The sequence below is a fragment of the Protopterus annectens genome, chromosome 13.part0 (genome assembly GCF_019279795.1).
Source record: "Protopterus annectens isolate FY-2018-M chromosome 13.part0, PAN1.0, whole genome shotgun sequence".
Classification (NCBI taxonomy): Eukaryota; Metazoa; Chordata; order Ceratodontiformes; family Protopteridae; genus Protopterus; species Protopterus annectens.
This window is the reverse complement of record NC_056747.1, coordinates 531,282,526-531,309,804: the sequence shown is the minus strand read 5'-3', so window position 1 is coordinate 531,309,804 and position 27,279 is coordinate 531,282,526. Positions and strand designations below refer to the sequence as shown.

The 27,279-nt window shown below is 44.6% G+C and overlaps 1 protein-coding gene across 1 annotated transcript in view; it reads left to right on the top strand.

The window, feature by feature from the left end:
* MTMR4 (myotubularin related protein 4) overlaps positions 1-27,279 on the top strand; it is a 1,011,266-nt gene that overhangs the window by 935,778 nt on the left and 48,209 nt on the right. Inside the window, exon 21 of the mRNA XM_044054156.1 lies at positions 1,270-1,358. Coding sequence (XP_043910091.1) covers positions 1,270-1,358 — 89 coding nt within the window. The remainder of the gene's footprint in view (positions 1-1,269; positions 1,359-27,279) is intronic.

Here is a 27,279-nt window from a genome sequence, read left to right as displayed (position 1 = left end):
GTGTATGTGTCCTGGAAGATTTTTTTGTAGTAACTGCTACTCTGTTCTGTGGATTTATGCCTTGTATAAGTCTCCTTTCCTTATTTTCTGTGAGCATCGACTGCCTTTTAGGCCAAATCCATATTTTTCACTTAGTGTGGTCTTTCAGCTGTCACTCAGTCTATTCATTACCCCTGGGGCCTTTGAGATGGACCATTAAAAGGCTGCCTGTGTCTATTAGAGGCATAGGTGCCAAACCAAAGATGAATTTTCTGTTCTCCATTCAGTTGTCCACGTTGCACATGAATTTGGTTAGGGAGGAACTCTGCAGTACATGGATGGGGGAAGCCTGTTGCAGAGAAGGAGTAGTCTCTAGGGCACACACCTGTCACCAAGCCACTTGCTCATTTGTGCACATCTTTACTAAACAGTGTAGTTTAGACTTCTGCTTCAGGAAGAGAACATACTTCAATAGATCTGTTAGATCTATTCTGCGGGTGCTTTGTCTTGCAAAGCTAATGGGTATAGTATTCTCATCCTAAGGGGTGGTGAAAGCCACACACACTCTGGCTAGGCTTATAAATGCCCTAGGGCAGATAGCCTAGTATGAACCTATGAACACATTTCTGTATTTCAGGCTGCTTCTGACCATTTGGATTTTTCTGTTGGAACACTGCTTAGGATTTTCTGAAGTATCCTAGAACTGTAGAAGGGACTGTTAAATTCAGAGACATGAGATGTGTGAATGCAGTGCTTACTTTGGGTGATCTTTGATGGACCCTGTACAGTTGGTACATTACTGCCTTCTACTCCCTTTGCCAAACTATATGTTTTATTTGCAGTTATCTTGGAAGCAGCAAGTCTTACAAGTAAATCATTTTTCCACGGTATTGACAGTAGGTCTTCTTACAGATGTGTTTAACCCCTCTTCTGGTGAATTGTTTGTTCATTTATTGTATGTTTATGTATGCTGTTCCTTTACTCCTTGATACATGAATGCAATAAAATAGCCAAAGGCAGTTATGCACACCCTGGGTATGGTGGGTTGAAATTTAAGAAGAAAACAGTCAGTGGGCTCAAGGAAGATATTTGCAAGTGTTCAGATTATCAGATGTGTGGTGTATAGTCTCATGAGATCATAGCTCCTCTGTGAGAGAGTTATCTCAAAGATCCTGTGGTGAGGATCTCGCATATTTTTTTCTACATCATACATAACTGGCAGCTTAGAAATTGCTTGGCTTTCTACAATACTACCACTGGCTGATTTTTTTTCATTTTTTTGTATTACAGGTAACACGGTGGGTCCCTGACCATATGGCAAGCCATTGCTTTAACTGTGACAGTGAGTTCTGGTTAGCCAAGCGCAGGCACCACTGCAGGTAAGATGTGGTGAAAGTGGTCATAAAACTCAAAAGGGACCTATTTAAAGGGAGAGACTGTAGTAGAAAATCTGGAAGGGATGAAATGTGGTATTCCCACAGCATGCCTTGAGGTTTATTTGCATGTGGAGGTTGAGAATAGCCATGTTTGTGCAATTTTTTCAGCATTGCTTTCCTTATTGCCCAGTACATTTTGTTTTATGTCATTTTTTTGCTTTTTGAGTGACAGGTGCATTACCTTCAGTCTAATTTTTTTTGCATTTGTTTAATTTTTCTTAAGAGATTTTTATAAGTTGAACTATGAATTAGTTTTGTGTCTGTAATGTTTGTATGTAGTTTGTGCTGTACCAGCTAAGTGAACATGCTTGTCAAGCAGGTGCCATCAGGGATAAGGTTGTTTCTCCCCCCACTACTTAACTATGGAACTACTAGGGAATTGTATTTTTATAGACTAGGACAAGTAGATAGGTGAAGAAAGGATGAAGGTGAAACCGAGAGAGATCTGCATTACTTTGACTCATGGAGTTCTGCTACATTTAGCTTTTTCCTTCTTCGTACCTGTTTCATTATTATTTTTTTTTAATTTCTCCCAAGTCTTTTGAGTTTCTAATACCATGATGGGAATGGACCCCATTCCTAAGTCAAAGTATGATTAAAGTTCATGAAATTAGCATTGTTTCAATCTTTGATGTCAGCCAGTAGTGCTCTGTGCAGCACCCGCAGTGTGCCCAGCATTAACTCCTCCTTCAGTTCGCATGTATTGGTAACCTATCTAAATACAATTGTAAATTCTTTTTTTATAAGACCCGTTGCTCCTACTACTACTGTTGGAACTGTCTGGGTATCTTTCTACCACATTGCTTTAATTTCTGCCTGCAGATCCTGATATTTTATGACTTTGTGTCTCTCTGTATTTAAAACACTGTAGTCACTGGGTGTGGCAATTTCAATGATCGATGCTACTCTTGTCTTCTTTTCTAGGACTACTATATCCAGTTTTCAAACTGTTGGTAATGAATTATCCCATGTGATGCAGACTTCATTTTCAGTGATGCTTTGTGGCTCATATTTCCACTGTTTTTCGGCCACTTCACTACCATAATGTTTGCACAATTCCCAGTGGAACAGTCTCGCCACATTATTATGCCTTTCAGTATACAGTCTTTCTGCCATTAGTATATCGTAACCAGCAACGAGGTGAGCAACTGTTTCCAATTTGGTTTTACAAAACCTACATTTGTCTGTTTCTCCCACATGTTCAATGGACTTTATAAACTAACGTGTACGCAGCCCACTGTCTTGGGCCACCTATATTAACCTTTCATCTCTTGGTTTGAATTTGCCTTTCCTTAACCATTCCTGTGTTCATTCCTGATCAACAGGAAGTTCTTCCAGAAGTTTTCTGTACTTGCAACTGTATTTATGCTTTTTCCGCATCTTCTCATCTAATCCTTCACCCTTATATTTGTTTTGTTTTTTTGGCACATCCAGTTGCTGCCTGATTTTTATCTACTTCTGGTTTGATTTCCATTCCTGCTTGACGCCGATAAACTTCTGCTAGATTAAGCAGAGAAGTCATCTTAGATTTATTCTCATGTTTCAAAACATTCAGTACGTTTAGGTCTTGTGAGGTCAGCAGATCTGTACATATAATCAATTTCAGAGAAGCCCATCCCTCCTTCAGGATGGGGAATATATAATCTTGGAATACACTGATGTTCATTGTGTTACACTGCTGCAGTCATTACACTTGGGATGTTCATCGTGTTACCCTGCTACAGTCATCACACGTGGGTTATCCTGCCGTCAGGCGGTCCTGCAGTCTGCCTGAGTTCCAAAGTCTTGGTCCGGCGTAGGTTGCTGTCGCTTCTTCCCTGACGTCAGTGCGCCAGGGGTATATAAGAGGCATCCAATGCCATTTTCTTCAGTCTTTCTTGCCGCGCGGTGCTCGAAGCAGAAGCAGTTCGCAAGTGCCGGTCGGCCAACACCTGAAATTTTTGAATCGAATTTCAGTCCGAAGTCTTCAATAAAGCTAAGTACCCCGTTGGGGAACCTTTTCTTGCCTCAGTCCGATGTCAGAAAAAGTTAACAATTACATTTCTTGTGGGAAGCAAATACCTCATAAGGACTTCCATTCTTATTTTATTCCTTGCCTAGGCCCAGACCACGACGTCACAGGTTGTCGGTTTTGTGCTAGGTTTAATAAAAGAACTATCAAATGCCGTTTTGACTTTGCACAATGTTATTTTGGTAAGAAATTTAATTATATCATGCCGTCAGAGCAGCCAACGACCGGCATGCATAAAAAACGCAAGGATAAGGACAGGCAGCCTAGGACCAAGCCAGACTCCAAGGCCTCTGCTGGGCCTGACGCCAGTTCTCCGGTTTTCAGTGAGGCGCCTACGCAGGCCCTGACGACCGCAGAATTGGAACCCCAGACAGCTGCGGATTCTCAAGCTGAGTGTACTAGGCCGTCGCAGCCATCTTCATTAGGCCCTTCCGACACCGGAGCAGAAGGAGACCCCAGTGCAGTAGAAACACCTTCGGTTGCAGAAGGTGTCTTCAGACCGACTACACTCACCATTAAATCTTTTGCTAAGCTTAAAACTCCATTAAAACCAAAAAAGACTGTATATCAGTCTCCAGTTCAAGGCCCCATGCCTAAGAAACAGATGCTTAAGATGGCTAAAGATTTGATTATCCTAATCAGGGGTTCCCATCCCCCTCCAGATAAAAGACCAAGACAAGAGGAGGATTATGCTTCCTCTGACCAGGTTTCAATTTCCTCAGATTCTTCTGAGGAACAGGATTACGCTTTTCCCCCTTATGAAGACTCTGATGCTGAAGACTCTATTCCCTCAGCATCTTCCCGTGAAGACTACTCCTTTGGGGAAACTTTACATACCATGAGGGAACATTTCCACTGGGAAGGCCAGGACTACTCTGATTCTAAGAAAAGGCACCGAGAGATGTTCATCGTGTTTCACTGTTGCAGTCATGACTGTTGGGTTCTCCCCTGCCGGCAGGCAGTCCTCGGTCGGCCAGAATCCCAAAGTCTGGGTCCTGCGTCGGCTGTTCAGCCATGCTCCCTGACGTCAGAGCACCAGGAGTACAAAGCTGACAGCCGATGCCATGTTCTCCAGTCTTTCTTGCCGTGCGGTGATAGCAGTTCGCAAGTGCCAGTCGGCTGACTCCTGACAATTTTTTCTAATCAAACTTCAGTCCGAAGACTTTCTTCTATTCTAAGCTAAGTACCCCGTTGGGAAAACTTTTTTCTTGCTCCAGTCCGATGTCAGAAAAAGTTAATAATTGTATTTCATGTGGGAAGCAAATACCTCATAAGGCTTTTCATTCTTACTGTATTCCTTGCTTAGGCCCTGACCACGACGTAGCTAGTTGTCGGTTTTGTGCTAGATTCAATCAACGTACTATTAAACGAAGGTACGATTTTGCTTTTCATTACTTCGGTAGGCGTTTTAATTACAAAATGTCGTCGGATACGGTTCCGGCTACCGGAGTTCACAAACAACGCAAGGACAAAGACAGGCCTCCGAGGTCCAAATCAGACGATATCGCACAAGCGGAGCCAGCTTCAGGTTCGGTCGTCGTCAGTGAGGTGCTTTTACAGCCCCTGTCGTTGGCCATTTCGGAACAGATAGTCGAAACGGACACCGACGAGGAGCCAACTAGGCCTTTGAATATTTCAGTTGGACCTTCAGACAATGCTCCTTCGGATGGGTCCAGAGCTGTTGTGCAGGTACCGGCTTCCGAAGGGGTTTTCAGGCCTACTCAGCTTCTTATAAAGGCAAAGACAAAGGCAAAGACTCCTTCCAAATCAAAGACTGCAACCCAGGCCTCTTCTGATTCGGCTCCCAAGTCTCAGAAACAGTTACTTAAAATGGCGGAGGACTTACTATGATTAGGGGTTCACTTCCCCCTCCAGATAAAAGGCCAAGGCAGGAAGATGTTCTTCATCTCACATTGCTGCAGTCCTTACACTTGGGTAGTCCGCTGTCCTCGGTCGGCCCGAATATCAAAGTATTAGGCTGACGTCGGTCAAGGCGCTTAAGACTGACATCAGGACGTCAGGGTATAAATGCGCATGACCGACGTCATATCCTCAGTCTTTTTTGCCGCATGGTCCGATGCAGAAGCAGCGTTGCAAGTGCCTTCGGCGTTCTGAAATTTTTCGAATTCGGAGTTTCAGACCGAGTCAAAGTTGGCTAAGTACCCCGTTGGGGAATATTTTAGTTTTTTCTTGCCTCAGTGGTTTACCGGATGTCAGAAAAAGTGAATAACTGTATTTCTTGTGGGAAACAGATACCGCATAGAGATTATCATACTTATTCCTTGTTTGGGGCCTGAGCACGACGTTGTTGGGTGTCGCTTTTGTGCTAGGTTTAATAAGCGCACTATTAAGCGAAGGTTAGATTGTGCCAGGTTGGTCTTTGGGAAGCGGTGCAATTATAATATGCCGTCGGATGCTCCGACGCCCGCTTCTTCAAAGAAGCGCAAAGACAAAGCAGCTAAACCCAGGCAAGAAGAGTCGTCCGTACCGGACGCCGGTTCTTTAGAGGTGTCAGTGGAACCGGTGGTTTCGCCGGAGGCTTCTCTGGAGTCCCAAGGGGAGACTTTAATATTGCAGGATGTGGCCTCGCAGGAGGCAGGTCAGGCTGAAGGGGCTTCTCAGGTTACTGTACTCCCCTCCCTTCCTAGGGTGGTTAGGCCCTCTCCTTCTGTTTCTAAGGCTTCTCCCAGAGGCAGGCCAGGTCTAGCTTCTGTTGGTGTCACTCCTAGTTCTTCAGGATCTGTGCCCAAGAAGCACATGCTTAAAATGGCAGAAGATTTAATTACTTTAATTAGAGGTTCTTTGCCCCCTCCTGATAAGAGGCCTAGGGTGGAACCAGAGTTGGGGAGTTTTGAGCAGGCTTCGGATGTTTCAGAGTCTTCGGCTGAAGACTTGCAGGAGTATTCTCCTTATTCTGATTCTGATGTGGATGATTCTACTCCTTCTGCTTCTCCTCCAGAGGATTTTTCTTTTTCAGAGACCCTTCATTCCATGAGGGAACATTTTAAGTGGGAAGGTCAGGACTTCTCTGATTCCAGGAAAAGGCTTAGGGAATTTTTGCTTTTACCCCAGCATAGGCCTTTGGCTATACCACCTGTTCTGGATGTTGTGGAAGATGTGTTCGCAGAGGCTTCACTTAATCCTGATTCTTTGCCTCCTGCTCCTGTTAAACCGGACAGGTATTACAGGGTGCCTGAAGCTCATAAATATCTTTATAAGAGTCCCAGGGCGGACCCAGAAACTGTTAGTCAGGGACCTAAGGGTGTCAAGGCCTCTGTTGTAAAAAATCTGGTTCCTCCAGATAAAGAGGCCAGGGCTTTGGATAGATGGGGAAAGAAAGTCTATACTTCTTCCACCTTAGCTATGAGGGCTTTGAATTGCCAGTTTCACATGTTGAAATATCAAAACTATCTGCTTTCTCAATTGAAGTCTAAAGTTGATGCTCTGGCGGAAGGTATTGAGTGTAAAGAATTACAAGATTTGGTACATGTTTCTGAACAGGTGGGTAAACACTCTTTACAATGTGGTTTTGATGCTGTACAGGCCTCCTCTAGGGTGGCTGCCACTGGGTCAGTTCTTCGCAGGCACGCCTGGCTGAGGGATCAGAATTTATCTGACCATGTTAAAACAAGGATTTTAGATGCTCCTTTACAGTCTGATGTGTTGTTTGGTTCACCTGTGGAAGCAGTCTTAAAGAAAATGGAAGACAAGGCTAAGTCTATGCAGACTGTTAAAGATTTTTTGCAAGTTCAGCCTCCGAAATTTAGTAGGAATTGGCCTGCTAAGGGGTGGACGTCCCCTCCTTATGATTCACAGTCTAGGGGGAGATCTAGGCGTGGTAGGGGCAGAGCTCAGGGCTCTTTCAGACCTAGAACAGGAGTTCACCTGCACAGTCTTCGGGTGAGGGCAGGGGCCAGTCCTTTCGTAAACAGGCCCAATGACCTACCTTTTCAGCTGCCAGAACCTTCTTGTCTGGCAGCACCTTTGGGAGGAAGGTTGGCACTTTTCAAGGAAAATTGGAGTTTAATTACCCAAGACAGATGGGTATTGGATATCATACACCAAGGTTACAAGTTTTATTTCCATACCTTGCCTCCTTTCAAAGGCATGCCAGACGTTCCTCCTCAGCAAAGAATAGAGGCTCACAAACAAATTTCTCTGCTGCTTCAAATAGGGGCCATACAGCCGGTCCCTCTGCCAGAAGTGGGCCTAGGATTTTATTCTCGCTTGTTCCTAGTACCAAAGAAGGGGAACACGTGGAGACCAATTTTGGATTTATCTATCCTCAACACTTATCTGGACATTCCCAAGTTCAAAATGTTGACGTTACAACAGCTTTTACCTCTGCTGGGCAAAGATCACTGGATGGTGACTCTGGATCTCAAGGAGGCTTACCTTCATGTTCCTATCAGGCTAAGTTGCAGGAAGTATCTGCGTTTCCGGGCTGGGACTTCTCATTATCAGTTCTCTGCATTGCCCTTTGGCTTATCTACTGCGCCCAGAGTGTTCACGAAGGTTCTGGCTCCAGTAATAACTTTCTTCAGGCTAAAAGGAATTCAGATCTATCCTTATTTGGACGATTGCCTGATTCTGGCTCAAGGAAGGGACGAACTTCTTCATCATTTGCAATATGTGATAGCAGTGCTAAGATGCCTGGGGTATTCTGTGAACGAAATAAAGTCCAGTCTAGTACCCTCTCAGGACATGTGCTTTCTGGGTGTGAGACTGAATACAGCATCCCAGATGGCCTTTTGACCCCGGACAAACAAAAGAATCTTTCCCTTTACTTCCATCAATTGTCTCATCAGTCCAGGCTGACTGCAAGGACAGTCCTTCAAGCCTTGGGGTTCATGGCATCTTGTATTCTGGTGCTTCCCAATGCCAAACTGCATATGAGGAAGCTACAATGGTATCTCACAAATGTATGGACACAGCACTGCCAGGATTTGGACACTGTCATTCAGATAATACCTTGCATTCAAAAGGAATTTTTGTGGTGGGCTCAGGAATGTCACCTAAACAAGGGACTCTCTGTGACCTGGCCAGAGGCGAGTCAGATTCTAACGACAGATGCCTCAGACAAAGCATGGCGAGCTCATCTAAATGGAAAGTGGATACAAGACACGTGGCCTGCCAGACTACAACATCTACATATCAACTTAAAGGAGATGTTAGCAGTCCAATTTGCATTAATAGCTTTCAAGGATTTACTTCTTCCAGGGCAGGTGTTGATTCTAACAGACAACACAACTGTCATGTGGTACATCAACAAGCAAGGGGGAACACATTCTTATCCTCTATGCAGACAAGCAATGATTTTGTGGGAGACTGCTCTCAGTTTACAGCTAAATCTTCAGGCAAGGTTTCTGCCGGGAGCACAGAACTCCTTAGCAGATGTGTTGAGCAGAAAGATTATGGATCCCCACGAGTGGAAATTGGATCCTCATATATTTCAGAAATTGACAGTGTCATGGGGAACTCCAGACATAGATCTGTTCGCTTCTCCACTAAACTACCAGCTGCCAAAGTTTTGCACAAAAAGGTTTCATCCCACAGCTTGGAAAGTGGATGCTCTTTCTTTCAATTGGAGCAATCTTCATGTGTATGCCTTTCCACCTCTGCCTCTCCTCCCAAAGGTACTCCTAAAGGTCAGACAGGACAAACCAAAGATGATTTTAATAGCTCCAGATTGGCCTCGACAGCACTGGTACCCATTACTGAAAAGTCTGGTATGGGAGCCTCCATGGCCTTTGCCTTCAATTCCACACCTGCTGTCTCAGGAGAACAGTCATTTACTCAATGTCAAACTTCACTCTCTTCACCTAACAGCCTGGCATATTCTGTTTTAAACCCTGGAGGGTCTCAGCTGCCACAGCAAGTTTTGAATGTTATTTTGGAGGCCAGAAGGCCTAGTACAAGGAAAGTGTACGCAGATAAGTGGAAGAGATTTTTATTTTGGAGTACAGCAAAGGAATTTGATGTTTCTAAGCCTAATTTGAGTGTGGCTCTTCAATATCTTACTGAGTTACTGGACAAAGGGTTGTCCTTCTCTTCTGTTAAGGTTCATGCTGCAGCAATTTCTGCTCACTATGACTGTGACCCACCATTGTTTTCTCATCCTTTGTTTAAGCAATTCCTTAGAGGGGCAAAGAATATAAGACCCCCACGTAGAGCTCCTACTCCTGCTTGGGATCTCAATTTTGTGTTGGAGAAACTCACTCTACAACCTTTTGAGCCTGCAGCTACTGCCGAGTTGAAATATTTATCATGGAAGACTGCTTTTTTGTTGGCCATCACCTCTGCGAGAAGGGTTTCTGAATTACAGGCCCTTATGGCAGTTGAGCCTTTCTTAATTTTCCATAAGGACAGGGTATCTTTGCACTAATCCTTCCTTTATGCCTAAAGTGGTTTCTAGTGTGGCTTTAAACCAAACTATTCATTTGCCTACTTTTTATGCAAACCCCCAAAATAAAGGGGAAAAGATTTTGCACACTTTGGATATACACAGGCAGTTACGATATTATTTGAGCAGAACTAAAGGGTTCAGGCAGTCTCAGCAGTTATTTGTTTCATTTGCTTTGGGTTCTCAGGGCAAGCCTGTGTCAAAACAAACTATTTCTAAGTGGATTGGGTTTTGTATTGCTTTCTGTTATTCCCATCATGGTAAGGAGATTCCAGCTGGGATTAGGCCTCATTCCACTAGGGCTACTGCCACTTCTACAGTTTTTAAGGGGTGGCAACTAAAGATATTTTGGAGGCAGCTACTTGGAGTTCAGTGCATACTTTCTCTAAGCATTACCACCTTCCACTTTACTCTAAATCTAGGGCTGGTTTTGCCACTGCTATTTTACAGGGCATTTTGGCAGCTCCTACTGCTTTATAGTTTTGCCATCCGCCCTTACCTCTGCTTTGGGATTCTACCCAAGTGTAAGGACTGCAGCAATGTGAGATGAAGAACATAGTACAGTTTTGTACCTACCATAAATGTAGATGTTCGAAGATCCACATTGCTGCAGTCCAATTTACCCTCCCTCCTTCCCCTCTGTAGTTAGAGGTGGTGGTGTGGTTTGGGTTGTAAATATTAAGGATATTGTATATATTGTACATATGATTAGTGCAAGGGTGGTTGGTTTTTGCTGTCTTTTGGTTTTGACCTTTCCTTTCTAGGGTCTTCTGACATCTAGGGCAAGAAAAGACTGAGGATATGACGTCGGTCATGCGCATTTATACCCTGACGTCCTGATGTCAGTCTTAAGCGCCTTGACCGACGTCAGCCTAATACTTTGATATTCGGGCCGACCGAGGACAGCGGACTACCCAAGTGTAAGGACTGCAGCAATGTGGATCTTCGAACATCTACATTTATGGTAGGTACAAAACTGTACTTTTTTTATGACTCCTCTGATCAGGCTTCTGTTTCTTCTGTTTCTTCTTTTGACCAGGAATATTCTTTCCCTCCTTATGAGAATTCTGAAGCTGAGGAATCCATTCCTTCAGCTTCTCCCCCTGAGGATTTCTCTTTTGGGGGAAACTTTGCATGAAATGAGGGAACATTTCCACTGGGAAGGACAGGAGTACTCGGAATCTAAGAAAAGACTAAGGGATTTTCTTCTTCCCCAACATAGGCCCCTGACTAGTCCTCCTATTTTGGATATTGTGGATGATGCTTTTTCGGAGGCTAACTTAACTCCTGACTTTTTTCCTTCAGCTACTGTTAAGCCAGACAGATACTATAGGGTTCCTGATTCCCACCAGTTTTTATTCAAGAACCCTACTGCTGACCCTGAAACCATTTCTCAGGGTCCTAAGGGCGTTAAGGCTGCTTCTGCTAAAAACCCCATTCCCACTGAGAAGGATTCCAGATCTTTAGAAAGATGGGGCAAAAAAGTGTACACTTCTGATACTTTATCTATTAGGGCTTTAAACTGTCAGTTTCATATGCTGAAATACCAGCAATTTCTCCTGTCTGTTTTAAAGCAAAAGCTAACCTCCATTTCCGCCTGTGCAGATAAGGAACTACATGACTTATTGCATGCCACTGAACAAGTTGGGAAGCATGGTTTTCACTGTGGGTTTGATGCCTTGGAGGCTTCTTGTAGGGCTGCTGCCTCTGGCACAGTAATTAGAAGGCATGCATGGTTAAAGGAACAAAATTTGCCAGATCAGGTAAAGGCTAAATTATTGGATGCTCCTGTTCAGCATAATGTTTTATTTGGATCTAAACCTGAAGACGTGATTAAAAAGATGGAGGACAAGGCAAAGTCCATGCAAACAGTTAAAGATTTCTTACAAATACAGCCACCCAGATTTAGCAGGAATTGGCCTACAAAAAATTGGTCCTTTCCCCAATTCAGACAGGCCTCAGAGGGGTAGATATAGACGCCCCCGAGGTAGGCCTCAAATGCAAGCCTCTTATAGACCAAGACAGTGGACTGCTTCCACCCCTAGGGGAGGAGAAGACAGGACGCAAGCTCATAGAAAACCGACTCAATGACTCCCTCTGTTGGGCTGCAGGAACTTCTTGCCTGGAAGCCCCTCTCGGAGGAAAACTTTCTCTTTTTCATCTAAATTGGACTCATATAACCCAAGACAAGTGGGTTCTGGATGTGGTTTCAAGAGGTTACAAATTCCATTTTCATACCCCACCAAGGCCAAGCGGATGGCCAGATCTTCCAAAACATTAAAGGTCAGAGGCATTAAACCAGGTGGAAGCTCTCTTGGCTATGAAAGCCATAGAACTAGTTCCACTTTCAGAGATGGGACAAGGTTTTTACTCAAGGCTCTTTCTAGTCCCCAGGAAGCAAAATTCATGGAGACCCATTCTGGATCTGTCTTGAACACTTTTCTAGAGATACCAAAATTCAAGATGCTTACTCTACAGCAGCTACTACCAATGCTGACCAAAAATGCATGGATGGTAACTTTGGATTTAAAAGAAGCATATTTACACATTCCCATCAGACAGGAACGCAGAAAATGCCTCAGGTTCAAGGCACTACCAATTCTCTGCGCTGCCCTTTGGATTGTCTACTGCTCCCAGGGTCTTTACCAAGTGCCTGCCTCCAGTAGTAGCTTATTGCAGACTCAAGGGAATTCAAATTTACCCTTATCTGGATGACTGTCCTATTCAGGCAGACAGCAAGGATGTCTTACTCCAGCATCTACAGTTTGTTCAGAATCTTCTCAAGTTCCTGGGATTCACTGTAAACATAAAAAAGTAAAATTTGACACCCTCACAACAGATAATTTTTCTGGGCACTACTCTAAACACAACAACCCAGATGGCATTTCTGACATACGAAAAACAGTTACAGCTGGCTTCAACTTTCAAAACCTTGGCAACTACAACTCTGCTATCTGCAAGGAGATTCCTGCAGGCTCTGGGTTACATGGCCTCCTGCATCCTTCTCGTACCATATGCAAGACTACATATGAGGAAAATACAGTGGTACCTAAAAAGTGTATGGTCTCAGCATCGTCACAGTCTAGACATACTGATTTCTGTCCTGCCTTGTCTTCAAAAGGAATTCCTTTGGTGGTCCAAGGCATGTACTCTAAACAAAGGAAAACCCTTCTTGTCTGCCTCCTGCCACTCAGATTCTAACCACGGACGCCTCAGATTATGCATGGAGAGCCCATTTTCGGGGCAGCTGTCTGCAGGGCCTTTGGACAAAGGATCAGAAGCACCTGCATATCAATTTAAAGGAAATGTTAGCCGTTCAGAAAGCTCTATTGGCCTTCAGGAATCTTCTACAACCAGGACAACTACTGATACGGACAGACAACACCACAGTTATGTGGTACATAAACAAGCAAGGGGGATCTCATTCCTACCCCCTTTGCAGACTAGCCATGGATCTTTGGAACACAGCCCTAGCTTGCAATCTGGACCTTCAAGCACAGTTTCTACCAGGGAAGCAAAACTTCCTGGCAGACAGTCTGAGCAGAAACCTTTCGGATCCACACGAATGGATGTTGGACTCCGAAATATTCAAGATGATTACAGCAGTCTGGGGATGTCCTCACATAGACCTCTTTGCATCCCACCTCAATCATCAACTACAAATTTTTTGCACCAGGACTTTCCACGATCAAGCTTGGAAAGTGGATGCTCTATCATTCAGTTGGAGAAACCTCTCGGGATATGCCTTTCCGCCTCTTCCTCTTCTTCCACGGGTATTACTAAAGATCAAGCAGGACAAGCCCAAGATGATAATCTTGCTGGCCCCAAATTGGCCTCAACAGTTTTGGTACCCAACACTGAGAAACCTTTGTCTAGAGCCACCCTGGATTTTACCACAGATTCCAAACCTTCTGTCCCAACACCAGGGTCAGATTCTACACTCTCATGTCAAAACTCTCAGCCTGGCGGCCTGGCTAATCCAGGATCTTTGATTCATTCTCTCCCCAAGCAGGTTATGGATGTCATTTTAGAAGCCAGACATCCTAGCACTAGAAAATCTTATGCGCGAAAATGGAAAAGATTTTGTTCCTGGATGCAGGCTCAGGATTCTGATCCTCTTATTCCTAACATTCCTCAGATTTTACTTTACCTGTCAGACCTCTTACATAAGGGTCTCTCTTTCTCTTCCATAAAGATACACGCCTCTGCTATTTCTGCTCATTATAATACAGACCCTCCTATCTTTTCCCACCAGCTCATGAGACAATTTCTCAGAGGAGCTAAGAACTTAAGGCCCCCTAGATCTCCTCCCATTCCTGCTTGGGATCTCAACTATGTTTTGGAAAAGCTCACCTTACCTCCTTTTGAGCCTGCTGCCTCATCTGACATCAAGTTTTTATCTTGGAAGACAGCCATCCTTTTAGCTCTGACCTCTGCCAGGAGGGTTTCAGAGTTGCAAGCTCTTATGGCTGTGGAACCTTATATTATTTTTCTTCAAGACAGGGTGTCTATAAGGACTAATCCTACTTTCATGCCTAAGGTGGTTTCCAAAGTGGCTTTAAATCAAACTATTCACTTGCCAACTTTTTTCCCCACTCCTCAAAATAAAGGGGAAAGGATCTTACATTCCTTGGATGTACACAGACAACTACGTTTTTACCTGGACAGAACCAAGGACATCAGGAAATCAGAGCAATTGTTTGTTTCTTATGCTTCAAGTTCCCAAGGTAAAGCCATTTCAAAACAGACCATTTCTAAGTGGATTGCTCATGGAATCAGATTTTGCTATTCACACCATGGAAAGCAAATCCCAGGGAGTATAATGACTCACTCTACCAGAGCTGCTGCCACTTCAGCTGCCTTCCTCAGGGGAGTTCCTACCAAAGACATTTTGGAAGCTGCAACTTGGAGTTCAGTGCATACTTTTTCCAAGCACTACAATCTACCTCTCTACTCTAAGTCTAGGGCAGGCTTTGCTTCTGCAGTCTTGCAGGGCCTTATAGCTGCCCTCTCTACTTTATGACCACCTCCCTTTCTTTCTGCTTTGGGATTCTACCCTACAGTCATGACTGCAACAGTGAAACACGATGAACATAGTACAGTTGTGTACACTTACCATAAATGTAGATGTTCGAGTGTCTTCACTGTTGCAGTCTGGGTTTCCCTCCCTCCTGTCCCCTCTTATTTTTTCTTTTGTGTGGTTCCTTTTTTTTTTCCACCCTTCTTCTGAGGTGCATTTGCAAAGGGTATGGGACCTTATTCATTTTGGAACTTCTGACATCTGGGGCAAGAAAAACTGGAGAACATGGCGTCAGCTGTCAGCTTTGTACTCCTGGCGCTCTGACGTCAGGGAGCATGGCTGAACAGCCAACGCCGGACCCAGACTTTGGGATTCTGGCCGACCGAGGACTGCCTGCTGGCAGGGGAGAACCCAACAGTCATGACTGCAACAGTGAAGACACTCGAACATCTACATTTATGGTAAGTGTACACAACTGTACTTTCCTTTTACTACCCCAGCACAGACCACTTGCTATCCCTCCAGTTTTAGACATTGTGGATGATGATTACTAGGAGTCTAGTCTAAATCCAGACCCTCTACCTCCTGCTCCAGCCAAACCAGACAGATACTACAGAGTACCTGACTCTCACAAATTCCTTTATAAAAGCCCTGTGGCTGACCCAGAAACAATTTCCCAGGGTCCCAAAGGGGCTAAAGCTTCTATGACTAAAAATCATGTGCCCTCTGAAAGGGATTTCAGAGCCCTAGATAGATGGGGAAAGAAGATATACACCTCAGCTACTCTGGCTATGAGAGCATTAAATTGTCAGTTTCACATGCTGAATTGTCAGCAATTCCTAATGTCTCAATTAAAACAAAAAATGAGCACACATTCTGAACAGTCTGAATTCAAGGAAATGCAGGATCTGTTGCATGCAGCTGAACAGGTGGGCAAACATACTTTACAATGTGGATTTGATTCATTGGAAGCTTCCTGTAGAGCAGCTGTTACTGGGTCTGTCATACGTAGACATGCTTGGCTAAAAGTACAAACCCTACCTGATCATGTTAAAGCAAAATTATTGGATGCACCTTTACAGCAGGATGTATTATTTGGTGTCAAAGCAGAACAGGTTTTAAAGAAAATGGAGGATAAGGCAAAATCTATGCAGATGGTCAAGGATTTTTTACAGGTACAACCCCCTCGTTTCAGCAGAAATTGGCCAACAAAAAACTGGTCCTTTCCAGCTTCCGACAGATCACAGAGGGGCAAATACAGATGCCCAAGGGGCAGAGGTCAGTCACAAGGCCCCTACAAACCTCGCCAATGGGGTACTGCTACCCAGAAAGGAGGAGAAGACAGGCCCCAAGCTAGCAGAAGACAAACACAATGACTCAACCCTCAAACTGCCAAGCAAATCTCTCTTGGCAGCTCCCTTGGGAGGAAAATTAGCACTTTTTGCAGACAACTGGCACATCATCGCAAAAGACAAATGGGTCCTAAACATTGTCTCACAAGGATACAGATTATTGCCAAGAATAAAAGGAATGCCAAACCTGCCACCAAATCAATGGGCAGAGGCACAAAAACAAATTACAACTCTCATGGACATGAGAGTCATTCAACAGGTACCTACACAGGAGAAAGGACAAGGATTTTACTCAAGACACTTTCTAGCCCCAAGAAAGGACAAAGCATGGAGACCCATTCTGGATATTTCAGTTCTGAACACCTATCTGCAAGTACCAAAATTCAAGATGCTAACACTACAGCAGCTTCTTCCCATGCTGGACAAGATGGCTTGGCTAGTAACATTGGACCTCAAGGAGGCATACCTGCATGTCCCTATCAGACAAAATTGCAGAAGATACCTCCGCTTCATTGCAGGTTCAACGCATTATCAATTCTCTGCACTGCCCTTTGGCTTATCTACTGCCCCCAATGTCTTCACAAAATGCCTGACACCAGTAATTGCATACTGCAGACAAAGAGGAATTCAAATATACCCATACCTGGACGACTGCCTTATTCAACAGAAAGCAAGGACATTCTTTTAAAGCATCTGGCATTTGTCAAACACCTAAGTTGCCTAGGGTACACAGTAAACGAAAAGAAATCAAAACTAGTGCCCTCACAAAACATAATATTCCTGGGTGCCAGCTTGAATACAACGGCCCAGATGGCTTATCTAACACCAGACAAGCAACAATACTTCAAAATAATGGCGACAAAGACCTAACTCCCTGCAAGAAATATTCTGCAGGCCTTGGGATTCATGGCATCTTGCATACTTCTAATACCATTTGCAAAACTGCATATGAGGAAATTACAATGGTACCTGAAAAGCGTATGGACTCAGCACAGCCACAGCTTGGAAACAATGATACCACTCATTCCCTGCCTTCAACAGGATTTCCTATGGTGGGCACAGGCATGTCACCTCAACAAGGGTCAGCCTTTCACCTTACCCACAGCCAGGCAAACTATGACAACAGATGCATCGGATTATGCCTGGGGAGCACACATGGCAGGACAGTGCATTCAGGGCAAATGGTCTACAGATCAAAGGCATCTGCATATCAATCAAAAAGAAATGCTAGTAGTACAAAATGCCCCAACAGCTTTCAAGGACCTCTTACACCCAGGACAACTAATAATAAAGATAGACAATACCACAGTAATATGGTACATAAACAAGCAAGGGGGCACACATTCCTACCCTCTATGCAGGCAAGCAATGACCTTGAGGAACACAGCACTGTCTTACTAAGTTCAACTACAAGCACAATTCGTGCCAGGAAAGAAAAACACATTGGCAGACGACCTAAGCAGAAACATCATGGATCCCCACGACTGGAAACTAGATCCACAAGTATTTGCAGTGATAACTCAAAAATGGGGACGCCCAGACATAAATCTGTTTGCCAACCCCCAAAACTACCAACTTCAAAAATTTTGCACAAGGACATTCCACCCACAAGCTTGGAAAGTGGACGCCCTCTCATTCAGTTGGAAAACATTAACAGTGTATGCCTTTCCTCCACTGCCTCTTCTAGCAAAAGTACTGCTGAAAGTCAGATTACAGAGGCCACAAATGATACTCATTGCACCAGACTGGCCACGCCAACACTGGTATCCAATTCTAAGGAACATGGCCCATGGCCCACCATGGATTTTACCACAAATTCGTTACCTACTCACCCAGCGAGACGATCAGATTCTACACAGCCAGCTCAAGACTTTAAACCTGGCTGCATGGCAAATTACCTAAACAACCAGCCAACACCTCTAGCCAAAGCTGTTATGGATGTCATTCTGGAGGCCAGGAGGCCCAGCACCAGGAAAACCTATTCAGACAAATGGAAAAGATTTTGCGCCTGGAACCAGGCTAAAGGCCAAAATCCCCTTGATCTAAACATTCCTCAGATTCTACAATGTTTAACTGAGATGTTGCATAAAGGGCTTTCCTTTTCATCTATTAAGGTCCACGCCTCAGCAATTTCAGCTCATTACAACACGGATCCTCCTTTATTTTCACATCCACTCTTAAGACAGTACCTCAGAGGGACTAAGAACATAAGACCGCCCAGGAGAGCACCATCACCTACTTGGGATCTCAACTTTGTTCTGGAAAAGCTTACACTGCCGCCCTTTGAACCATCTTTTTCAACTGATTTAAAATTTCTTTCATGGAAAACTGCCCTGCTACTAGCAATAACTTCAGCAAGAAGAGTCTCAGAGCTACAGGCACTAATGGCAGTGGAGCCTTTCCTCATTTTTCATCAAGACAGAGTCTCTCTACGAATTAACCCTTCCTTTATGCCAAATGTGGTATCCAGTCTGGCCCTAATCCAAACCATTCATTCGCCCACCTTTTTCCCAAATCCTCAGAACAAAGGGGAAAGACTCCTGCACTCTTTGGACATTCACAGGCAATTACGTTACTACTTGGATAAAAGTAAGGCTTTCAGAAAATCTGACCAGCTCTTTGTAGCCTATGCTGCAGGATCACAAGGAAAAGCTATCTCAAAACAGACCATTTCAAAATGGATAGGACATTGCATACGTTTCTGCTACACGCATAATGGGAAATTGGTACCTGCTAACATTAGGTCCCACTCCACCAGAGCTACAGCTACATTAGCAGCCTTTCTCAGAGGGGTGCCAACCAAGGATATTCTGGAAGCTGCAACTTGGAGTTCAGTGCACACCTTCACCAAACACTCATCACTTACCTCTATATTCTAAGACTAGAGCTGGTTTTGCCACTGCAGTTTTGCAGGGCCTATTAGCTTCTTCTAACCCTGTTTAACTCCACCACACTTCCTTAGCTTTGGGATTCAACCCAAGTGTGATCACTGCAGCAGGGTAACACGATGAACATAGTAGTTTTGTACCTACCATAAATGTAGATGTTCGAGTGTTCACCCTGCTGCAGTCCAGGTTACCCTCCCTCCATCCCCTCTGAACTACCTGGACTTATGTATACCTTGCTATCCTATACAACCTCTGTGGTGTATTTTCTTGTGCCTGAAGGTATTGTTTTATTTTTATATGTACATTTTTATATTGAAATATATATATATTGCCTACCTATTGGGGCACCTGACATCTGGGGCAAGAAAAACTGAAGAAAATGGCGTTGGATGCCTCTTATATACCCCTGGCGCACTGACGTCAGGGAAGAAGCAACAGCAACTGATACCGGACCAAGACTTTGGAACTCAGGCCGACTGCGGGACCGCCTGACGGCAGGATAACCCAAGTGTGATGATTGCGTCCGTTGCTGCCACTTCTTCCCTGACGTCAGTGTGACAGGGGTATATAAGATGCAGCCGATGCCATTTTCTTCAGTCTTTCTTGCCGCGCGGCGGCCGAAGCAAAAGCAGTTCGCAAGTGCCGGTCGGCCGACTCCTGAAATTTTCATTCCGAATTCAGAACCGAAGTCTTCTACAAAGCTAAGTACCCCCGTTGGGGAAACTTTTTCTTGCCTCAGACCGATGTCAGTAAATGTTAATAACTGTATTTCTTGTGGGAAGCAAATACCTCATAAGGATTTCCATTCTTATTGTATCCCATGCGCCTAGGCCCAGACCACGACGGCACAGGTTGTTGGTTTTGTGCTAGGTTTAACAAGCGCACTATTAAACGTCGGTTTGATTTTGCCCAACATTATTTTGGCAGAAAATTCAATTATACCATGCCGTCGGAACTACCGACGACCGGAATACACAAAAAGCGCAAAGACAAGGACAGGCATCCGAGGCCCAAAACTGACGACAAAGTCTCTTCTAGGCCAGTCGCTGGTTCTCCGGTTTTCAGCGAGGCGCCTTCGCAGCCCCTGGCGACCGCTTCATTACAACCTCAGGCCGCCTCTGACTCCCACGTGGAGATGGCTGGACCTTCGGACGCACCAGATTTACAGCCTACTGAGACTACCCCTTCAGAGTGATCCGGAGTAGCTGAACAACCCGTAGCTTCAGAGGGTGTTTTCAGACCTACTCAGTTAACCATTAAATCTTCTGATAAGTCTAAAACTCCTTTAAAAAAACAAAGAAACAAATTCAGCATTCACCAGAACAGGCCTCCATGCCTATAAAAAAAATGCTCAAAATGGCCAAAGACTCAATCACTCGGATCAGGGGGTCCCATCCCCCTCAGACAGGATGCAGACTATGACTCATCCGACCAGGTATCCATCTCTTCAGATTCATCTTCAGACCTAGGGTACTCTTTACCCCCTTATGAGGATTCTGATGCTGAAGAATCAATTCCTTCAGCCTCTCCTCCAGAGGACTACTCCTTTGGGGAAACCTTGCATACCATGAGGGAGCATTTCCATTGGGAGGGCCAGGATTATTCAGAATCCAAGAAAAGGCTCAGAGATTTCCTTTTATTACCTCAGCACAGACCCCTTGCTATTCCGCCAGTGTTACATATTGTGGATGATGTGTATACTGAATCCAGTTTAAATCCTGATTCTTTACCCCGTTGGGGAAACTGTTCTTGCCTCAGATTGATGTCAGAAAAAGTTAGCAATTGTATTTCGTGTGGGAAGCAAATACCTCATAAGGATTTTCATTCTTATTGCATACTTTGCCTAGGCCCTGATCACGACGTCACTTCTTGTCGTTTTTGTGCTAGGTTTAATAAGCGTACTATTAAGAGGCGATTTGATTTTGCACAACAATTTTTTGGTAGAAAATTTAACTATAACATGCCGTCGGAGCTACCGGCGTGCACAAAAAAACGCAGGGACAAGGACCCGACAGCCAAGGCCTAAACCCGATTCCGAGGCCTCGGTTGATCTGGTCTCCGGTTATCAGTGAGGCTCAGACGCAGCCCTTGACTACCGCAGTTCTGGAACCCGAGATCGCTACGGATATTTTGACGGACTGTACTAGGCCGACGCAGCCTTTTACTTCAGGCCCTTCTGACAATATACCTTCTAAGGACGTCGGTGCTTCGGAAATGCCATCGGTTTCTGAGGGCGTTTTCAGACCGACGACTCTCACAGCCAAAACATTTTCTAAGTCTAAGACTCCTAAAGCTAAAAAGACTACACTTCAGTCTCCTGTTCAAGGCCCTATGCCTAAGAAACAGATGCTCAAAATGGCTGAAGATTTGATTTCACTTATCAGGGGTTCACAGCCTCCTCCTGACAAAAGGCCTAGACAAGAGGAAGATTCTGCTCCTTCTGAGCAACTGTCTATTTCTTCGGATTCCTCTGAAGACCAAGACTATTCCTTCTCTCCTTATGAAGATTCTGATGCTGAGGACTCTATTCCCTCAACTTCCCCTCCTGAAGACTACTCTTTTGGGGAAACTTTACACTCTATGAGGGAACATTTCCACTGGGAAGGTCAGGATTTCTCTGATTCCAAGAATAGGCTCAGAGAGTTTCTTTTACTCCCCCCAACACAGACCTCTAGCCATCCCACCTGTTTTGGACATTGTGGATGATGTCTGTTTAGAATCCAGTTTCAACCCAGACTCTCTACCTCCTGCTCCGGCTTAGCCTGACAGATACTACAGAGTACCTGATTCCCACAAATTTCTTTACAAAAGCCCAGTAGCTGACCCAGAGACTATCTCACAGGGTCCCAAGGGGGCTAAGGCTTCCATGGCTAAAAACCCAGTACCTTCTGAGAGGGACTCAAGAGCACTAGACAGGTGGGGGAAAAAGGTTTACACCTCAGCCACATTAGCTATGAGAGCACTAAATTGTCAATTTCATATGCTCAAGTATCAGCAGTTACTTATCTCTCAGTTAAAACAAAAGATTACCTCCCTTCCCCAACAATCTGAATTGAAAGTAGTACAGGATTGATTGCACGCCACCGAGCAGGTGGGCAAACATACCTTACAATGTGGGTTTGATTCTTTGGAGGCCTCCTGCAGAGCAGCTGTCACTGGATCAGTTATATGTAGGCATGCCTGGTTAAAGGAACAAAGTCTACCTGATCATGTCAAAGCAAAACTACTGGATGCACCCTTACAGCAGGATGTTCTTTTTGGAGTTAAAGCAGAAGAAGTGCTAAAGAAAATGGAAGATAAGGCGAAATCAATGCAGACAGTCAAAGATTTCCTACAGGTACAACCCCCTCGCTTCAGCAGAAACTGGCCAACAAAAAATTGGTCCTTTCCAGCCACTGACAGACCTCAGAGGGGTAAATACAGGCGCCCAAGGGGCAGAGGACAACCACAAGCCCAGTATAAACCTCTCCAATGGGGCACTCCAACCCAGATAGGAGGAGAAGACAGGTCTCAACCCACCAGAAGGCAAACTCAATGACTTGCACTTTAACTGGCCAAACAAAGCTCTTTTGTTAGCCCCCTTGGGGGGAAAGCTAGCACTTTTTGCAGACAACTGGCACATGGTCACAAAGGACAAATGGGTCCTAGACATTATTTTATGAGGATACAGATTCCACTTTCACACCTTGCCAATGAAAAGAGGAATGCCAAACCTACCACTAAATCAAAGGGCAGAGGCTCAAAAACAAATTACAGCTCTCATGGCCATGAGAGCCATTCAACGGGTACCGATTCAAGAGCAAGGCCATGGATTTTACTCAAGGCTCTTTCTAGTACCCAGAAAGGACAATGCTTGGAGACCAATTCTGGATCTTTCAATTCTAAACACTTACCTACAAGTCCCAAAATTCAAGATGCTAACACTACAGCAGCTACTTCCCATGTTGGGCAAGGAAGCATGGCTGGTAACGTTGGACCTTAAGGAGGCATACCTGCATGTCCCTATCAGACAAAGTTGCAGAAGATACCTCCGTTTCATTGCAGGTGCAACCCATTACCAATTCTCTGCACTGCCCTTTGGCTTATCTACTGGGCCCAGAGTTTTCACAAAATGCCTGGCACCAGTAATTGCATACTGTAGACAAAGAGGAATTCAAATATATCCATACCTGGACGACTGCCTCATCCAAGCAGAAAGAAAAAACATTCTCTTACATCATCTGGCTTTTGTGAAGCATCTACTAAATTGTCTGGGGTACACAATAAACGAAAAGAAGTCAAAACTAGTACCCTCACAAAAAATTACATTCGTGGGTGCTAGCTTGGACACAATGGCCCAGAAGGCTCATCTTACACCAGACAAGCAACTACAACTGACTCAATATTTCAAGACAATGGCAACAAAGACCCAATTAACTGCAAGAAAAATTCTGCAGGCTTTGGGCTTCATGGCATCTTGCATTCTGATAATACCATTTGCAAAACTGCATATGAGGAAATTACAGTGGTACCTAAAAAGTGTATGGTCTCAACACAGCCACAGCTTGGACACAGTGATATCTCTCATTCCCTGCCTTCAACAGGAATTTCTATGGTGGGCACAGGCATGTCACCTCAACAAGGGTCAGCCTTTCACCTTGCCCCCAACCAGGCAAACTATCACAACAGACACTGCAGACTATGTCTGTGGGGCACACATGGCAGGGCAATGCATTCAAGGCCTATGGACTGCAGAACAAAGAAAACTGCACATAAATCAAAAAGAGATGCTAGTTGTACAGAAAGCTCTGACAGCCTTCAAGGATCTTCTACATCCAGGACAACTTGCAATAAAGACGGACAACACCACAGTAATGTGGTACATAAACAAGGGGGCACACATTCCTACCCTCTTTGCAGGCAAGCAATAATCTTATGGAACACAGCTCTGGCCTACCAAGTCCAGTTACAAGCTCAATTCCTGCCAGGACAGAAAAACACATTGGCAGATGACCTAAGCAGAAACATCAAAGATCCCCACGAGTGGAAACTAGACCTACAAATATTTACAATGATAACTCAAAAATGGGGCCTACCAAATATAGACCTGTTTGCCAGTCCTCAAAACTACCAACTGACAAAATTTTGTACAAGGACATTCCACCATCAAGCTTGGAAAGTGGACGCTCTCTCCTTCAGTTGGAAAAACCTGACAGCATATGCCTTTCCTCCATTACCTCTTCTCACAAAGGTTCTTTTGAAGGTCAAAAAGGAGAAACCTCGACTGATTCTCATAGCCCCAGACTGGCCACGCCAGCACTGGTACCCGCTATTGAAGAATGTCTCACAGCCCACCATGGATATTGCCTCAAATACCTCATTTGCTCACGCAGCAAAACAAACAGATTCTACACAGCCAGCTAAAAACTTTAAACCTGGCGGCATGGCGAATCTTTTAAACGTCCAACCAGCCCCTCTTTCACAAGCAGTTCTGGATGTTATTCTGGAAGCCAGGAGGCCGAGCACCAGGAAGGCTTACTCGGACAAATGGAAAAGGTTTTCTGCCTGGAACCAAGCTAAAGGCCAAACACAACTCAGCCTCATATGCCTCACATTCTGCAGTATTTAGCAGAGATGTTGCACAAAGGACTTTCCTTCTCCTCAATTAAAATCCATGCTTCAGCTATTTCAGCTCACTACGACACAAATCCACCTTTATTTTCACATCCTCTTCTAAAGCAGTTCCTCAGAGGGGCAAAAAACATTAGACCACCTAGAAGAGCTCCTACACCAACATGGGACCTCAACTTTGTTCTGGAAAAACTAACTTTACTTTCCTTTGAACCAGCTTTCTCTGCAGACCTTCAATTCCTATCTTGGAAGACCGCCCTGCTCCTGGCAATAACTTCTGCTAGGAGAGTCTCAGAATTACAGGCACTAATGGCAATGGAACCTTTCCTCATTTTTCATCAAGACAGAGTTTCTCTGCGAACTAATCCTTCCTTCATGCCTAAGGTGGTTTCCAGTGTAGCTTTAAATCAAACCATCCATCTACCCACTTTCTTTCCCAATCCACAGAACAAAAGTGAGAGACTCTTGCATTCCTTGGCCATTCACAGGCAGCTTCGTTACTACTTGGACAAAACTAAGGCTTTCAGAAAAACTGACCAGCTCTTTGTATCCTATGCTACAGCTTCTCAAGGGAGGGCTATTTCCAAACAAACCATTTCTAAATGGATAGGCCATTGCAGACGGTTCTGTTATACCCATCATGGGAAACCAGTTCCTACTACCATTAGATCCCACTCTACCAGGGCAACAGCTACCTCTACAGCCTTTCTCAGAGGAGTCCCTGCCAAGGAAATTTTAGAAGCTGCAACTTGGAGTTCAGTACACACCTTCACCAAATACTATCACCTACCTCTTTATTCTAAGTCCAGGGCAGGCTTTGCCACTGCAGTTCTGCAGGGCCTCATTGCCTCCACTAACCCTCTATGATACCTCCACCCTGCCTTAGCTTTGGGACTCAACCCAAGTGTGATGACTGCAGCAGGGTAACACGATGAACATAGTACAGTTTTGTACCTACCATAAATGTAGATGTTAGAGTGTTCACCCTGCTGCAGTCCAGGTTACCCTCCCTCCAACCCCTCTGATCTTTTGGCTAAATCTCTGCTATGCCTTACTGATGTATTTGCTTATAGCTGAAGGGATTTTGTGTTTGTACAGTGTTCACACCGTTTGGTACTAATTTTGATCACCTTTTTGGGGGCACCTGACATCTGGGGCAAGAAAAACTGAAGAAAATGGCGTCGGCTGCAGTATATGTACCCCTGGCGCACTGATGTCAGGGATGAGGCGACAACAACCGACGTCGGACCAAGACTTTGGAAATCCGGCCGACTGCGGGACCGCCTGACGACAGGATAACCCAAGTGTGATGACTGCAGCAGGTTGAACACTCGAACATCTACATTTATGGTAGGTACAAAACTGTACTATCATGTTAAAGCAAAATTATTGGATGCACCTTTGCAACAGGATGTTTTATTTGGAGTTAAGGCAGAAGAGGTATTAAAGAAAATGGAAGATAAGGCAAAATCTATGCAAACGGTGAAGGATTTCTTACAGGTTCAGCCTCTTTGATTTAGCAGAAATTGGCCAACAAAGAATTGGTCTTTTCCAATTACAGACAGACCTCAAAGGGGCAGATACAGACGTCCAAGAGGTAGAGGTCAACCACAAGGTCCTTACAGGCCTCGACAGTGGGGTGCATCAACCCAGTAAGAAGGGGAAGACAGGCCTACAAAAAACAGCCCCAGTGACTCCCCACTACAGCTGCCAAACAGTTCACTCTTGGCAGCCCCCTTGGAAGGAAAACTGGCACTTTTCTGTCACAACTGGCATATGATCACCAAAGACAAATGGGTTCTCAACATTATATCTCAAGGTTACAGGTTCCACTTTCACACTCTGCCAAGGCTAAAAGGAATGCCAAATCTGCCACCAAATCAATGGGCAGAGGCGCAAAGACAAATTACAGCACTCGTGGACATGAGAGCTATTCAAAAGGTACCAACACAGGAGCAAGGACAAGGATTTTACTCAAGACTAAGCCTGGAGGCCCATTCTGGATCTTTCTTCTCTAAACACTTATCTGGATGTTCCAAAATTCAAAATGTTGACACTGCAGCAGCTTCTTCCCATGCTGGGCAAGAAAGCTTGGTTCGTAACTTTGGACCTCAAGGAGGCATACCTGCATGTCCCTGTTAGACAAAATTGCATAAGATACCTCAGATTCAAAGCTGGTTCAATGCACTACCAATTCTCTGCACTGCCCTTTGACTTATCTACTGCGCCCAGGGTCTTCACAAAGTGCCTGGCACCAGTAATTGCATTTTGCAGACAGAAAGGAATTCAAATTTATCCATACCTGGACGACTGCCTGATTCAAGCAGAGAGCAAGGACATTCTTCTAAAGCATCTGGCGTTTGTAAAAAAATTAAGTTGCCTAGGGTACACAGTAAACGAAAAGAAGTCAAAATTAGTGCCCTCACAACAGATAATATTCCTGGGTGCCAGCTTGAATACAACGGCCCAGATGACTTATCTCATGCCAGACAAGCAAGGACAACTGACTCAATATTTTCAATTGATGGCAACACAGACCCAACTCCCTTTAAGAAAGATTCTGCAGGCCTTGGGTTACAT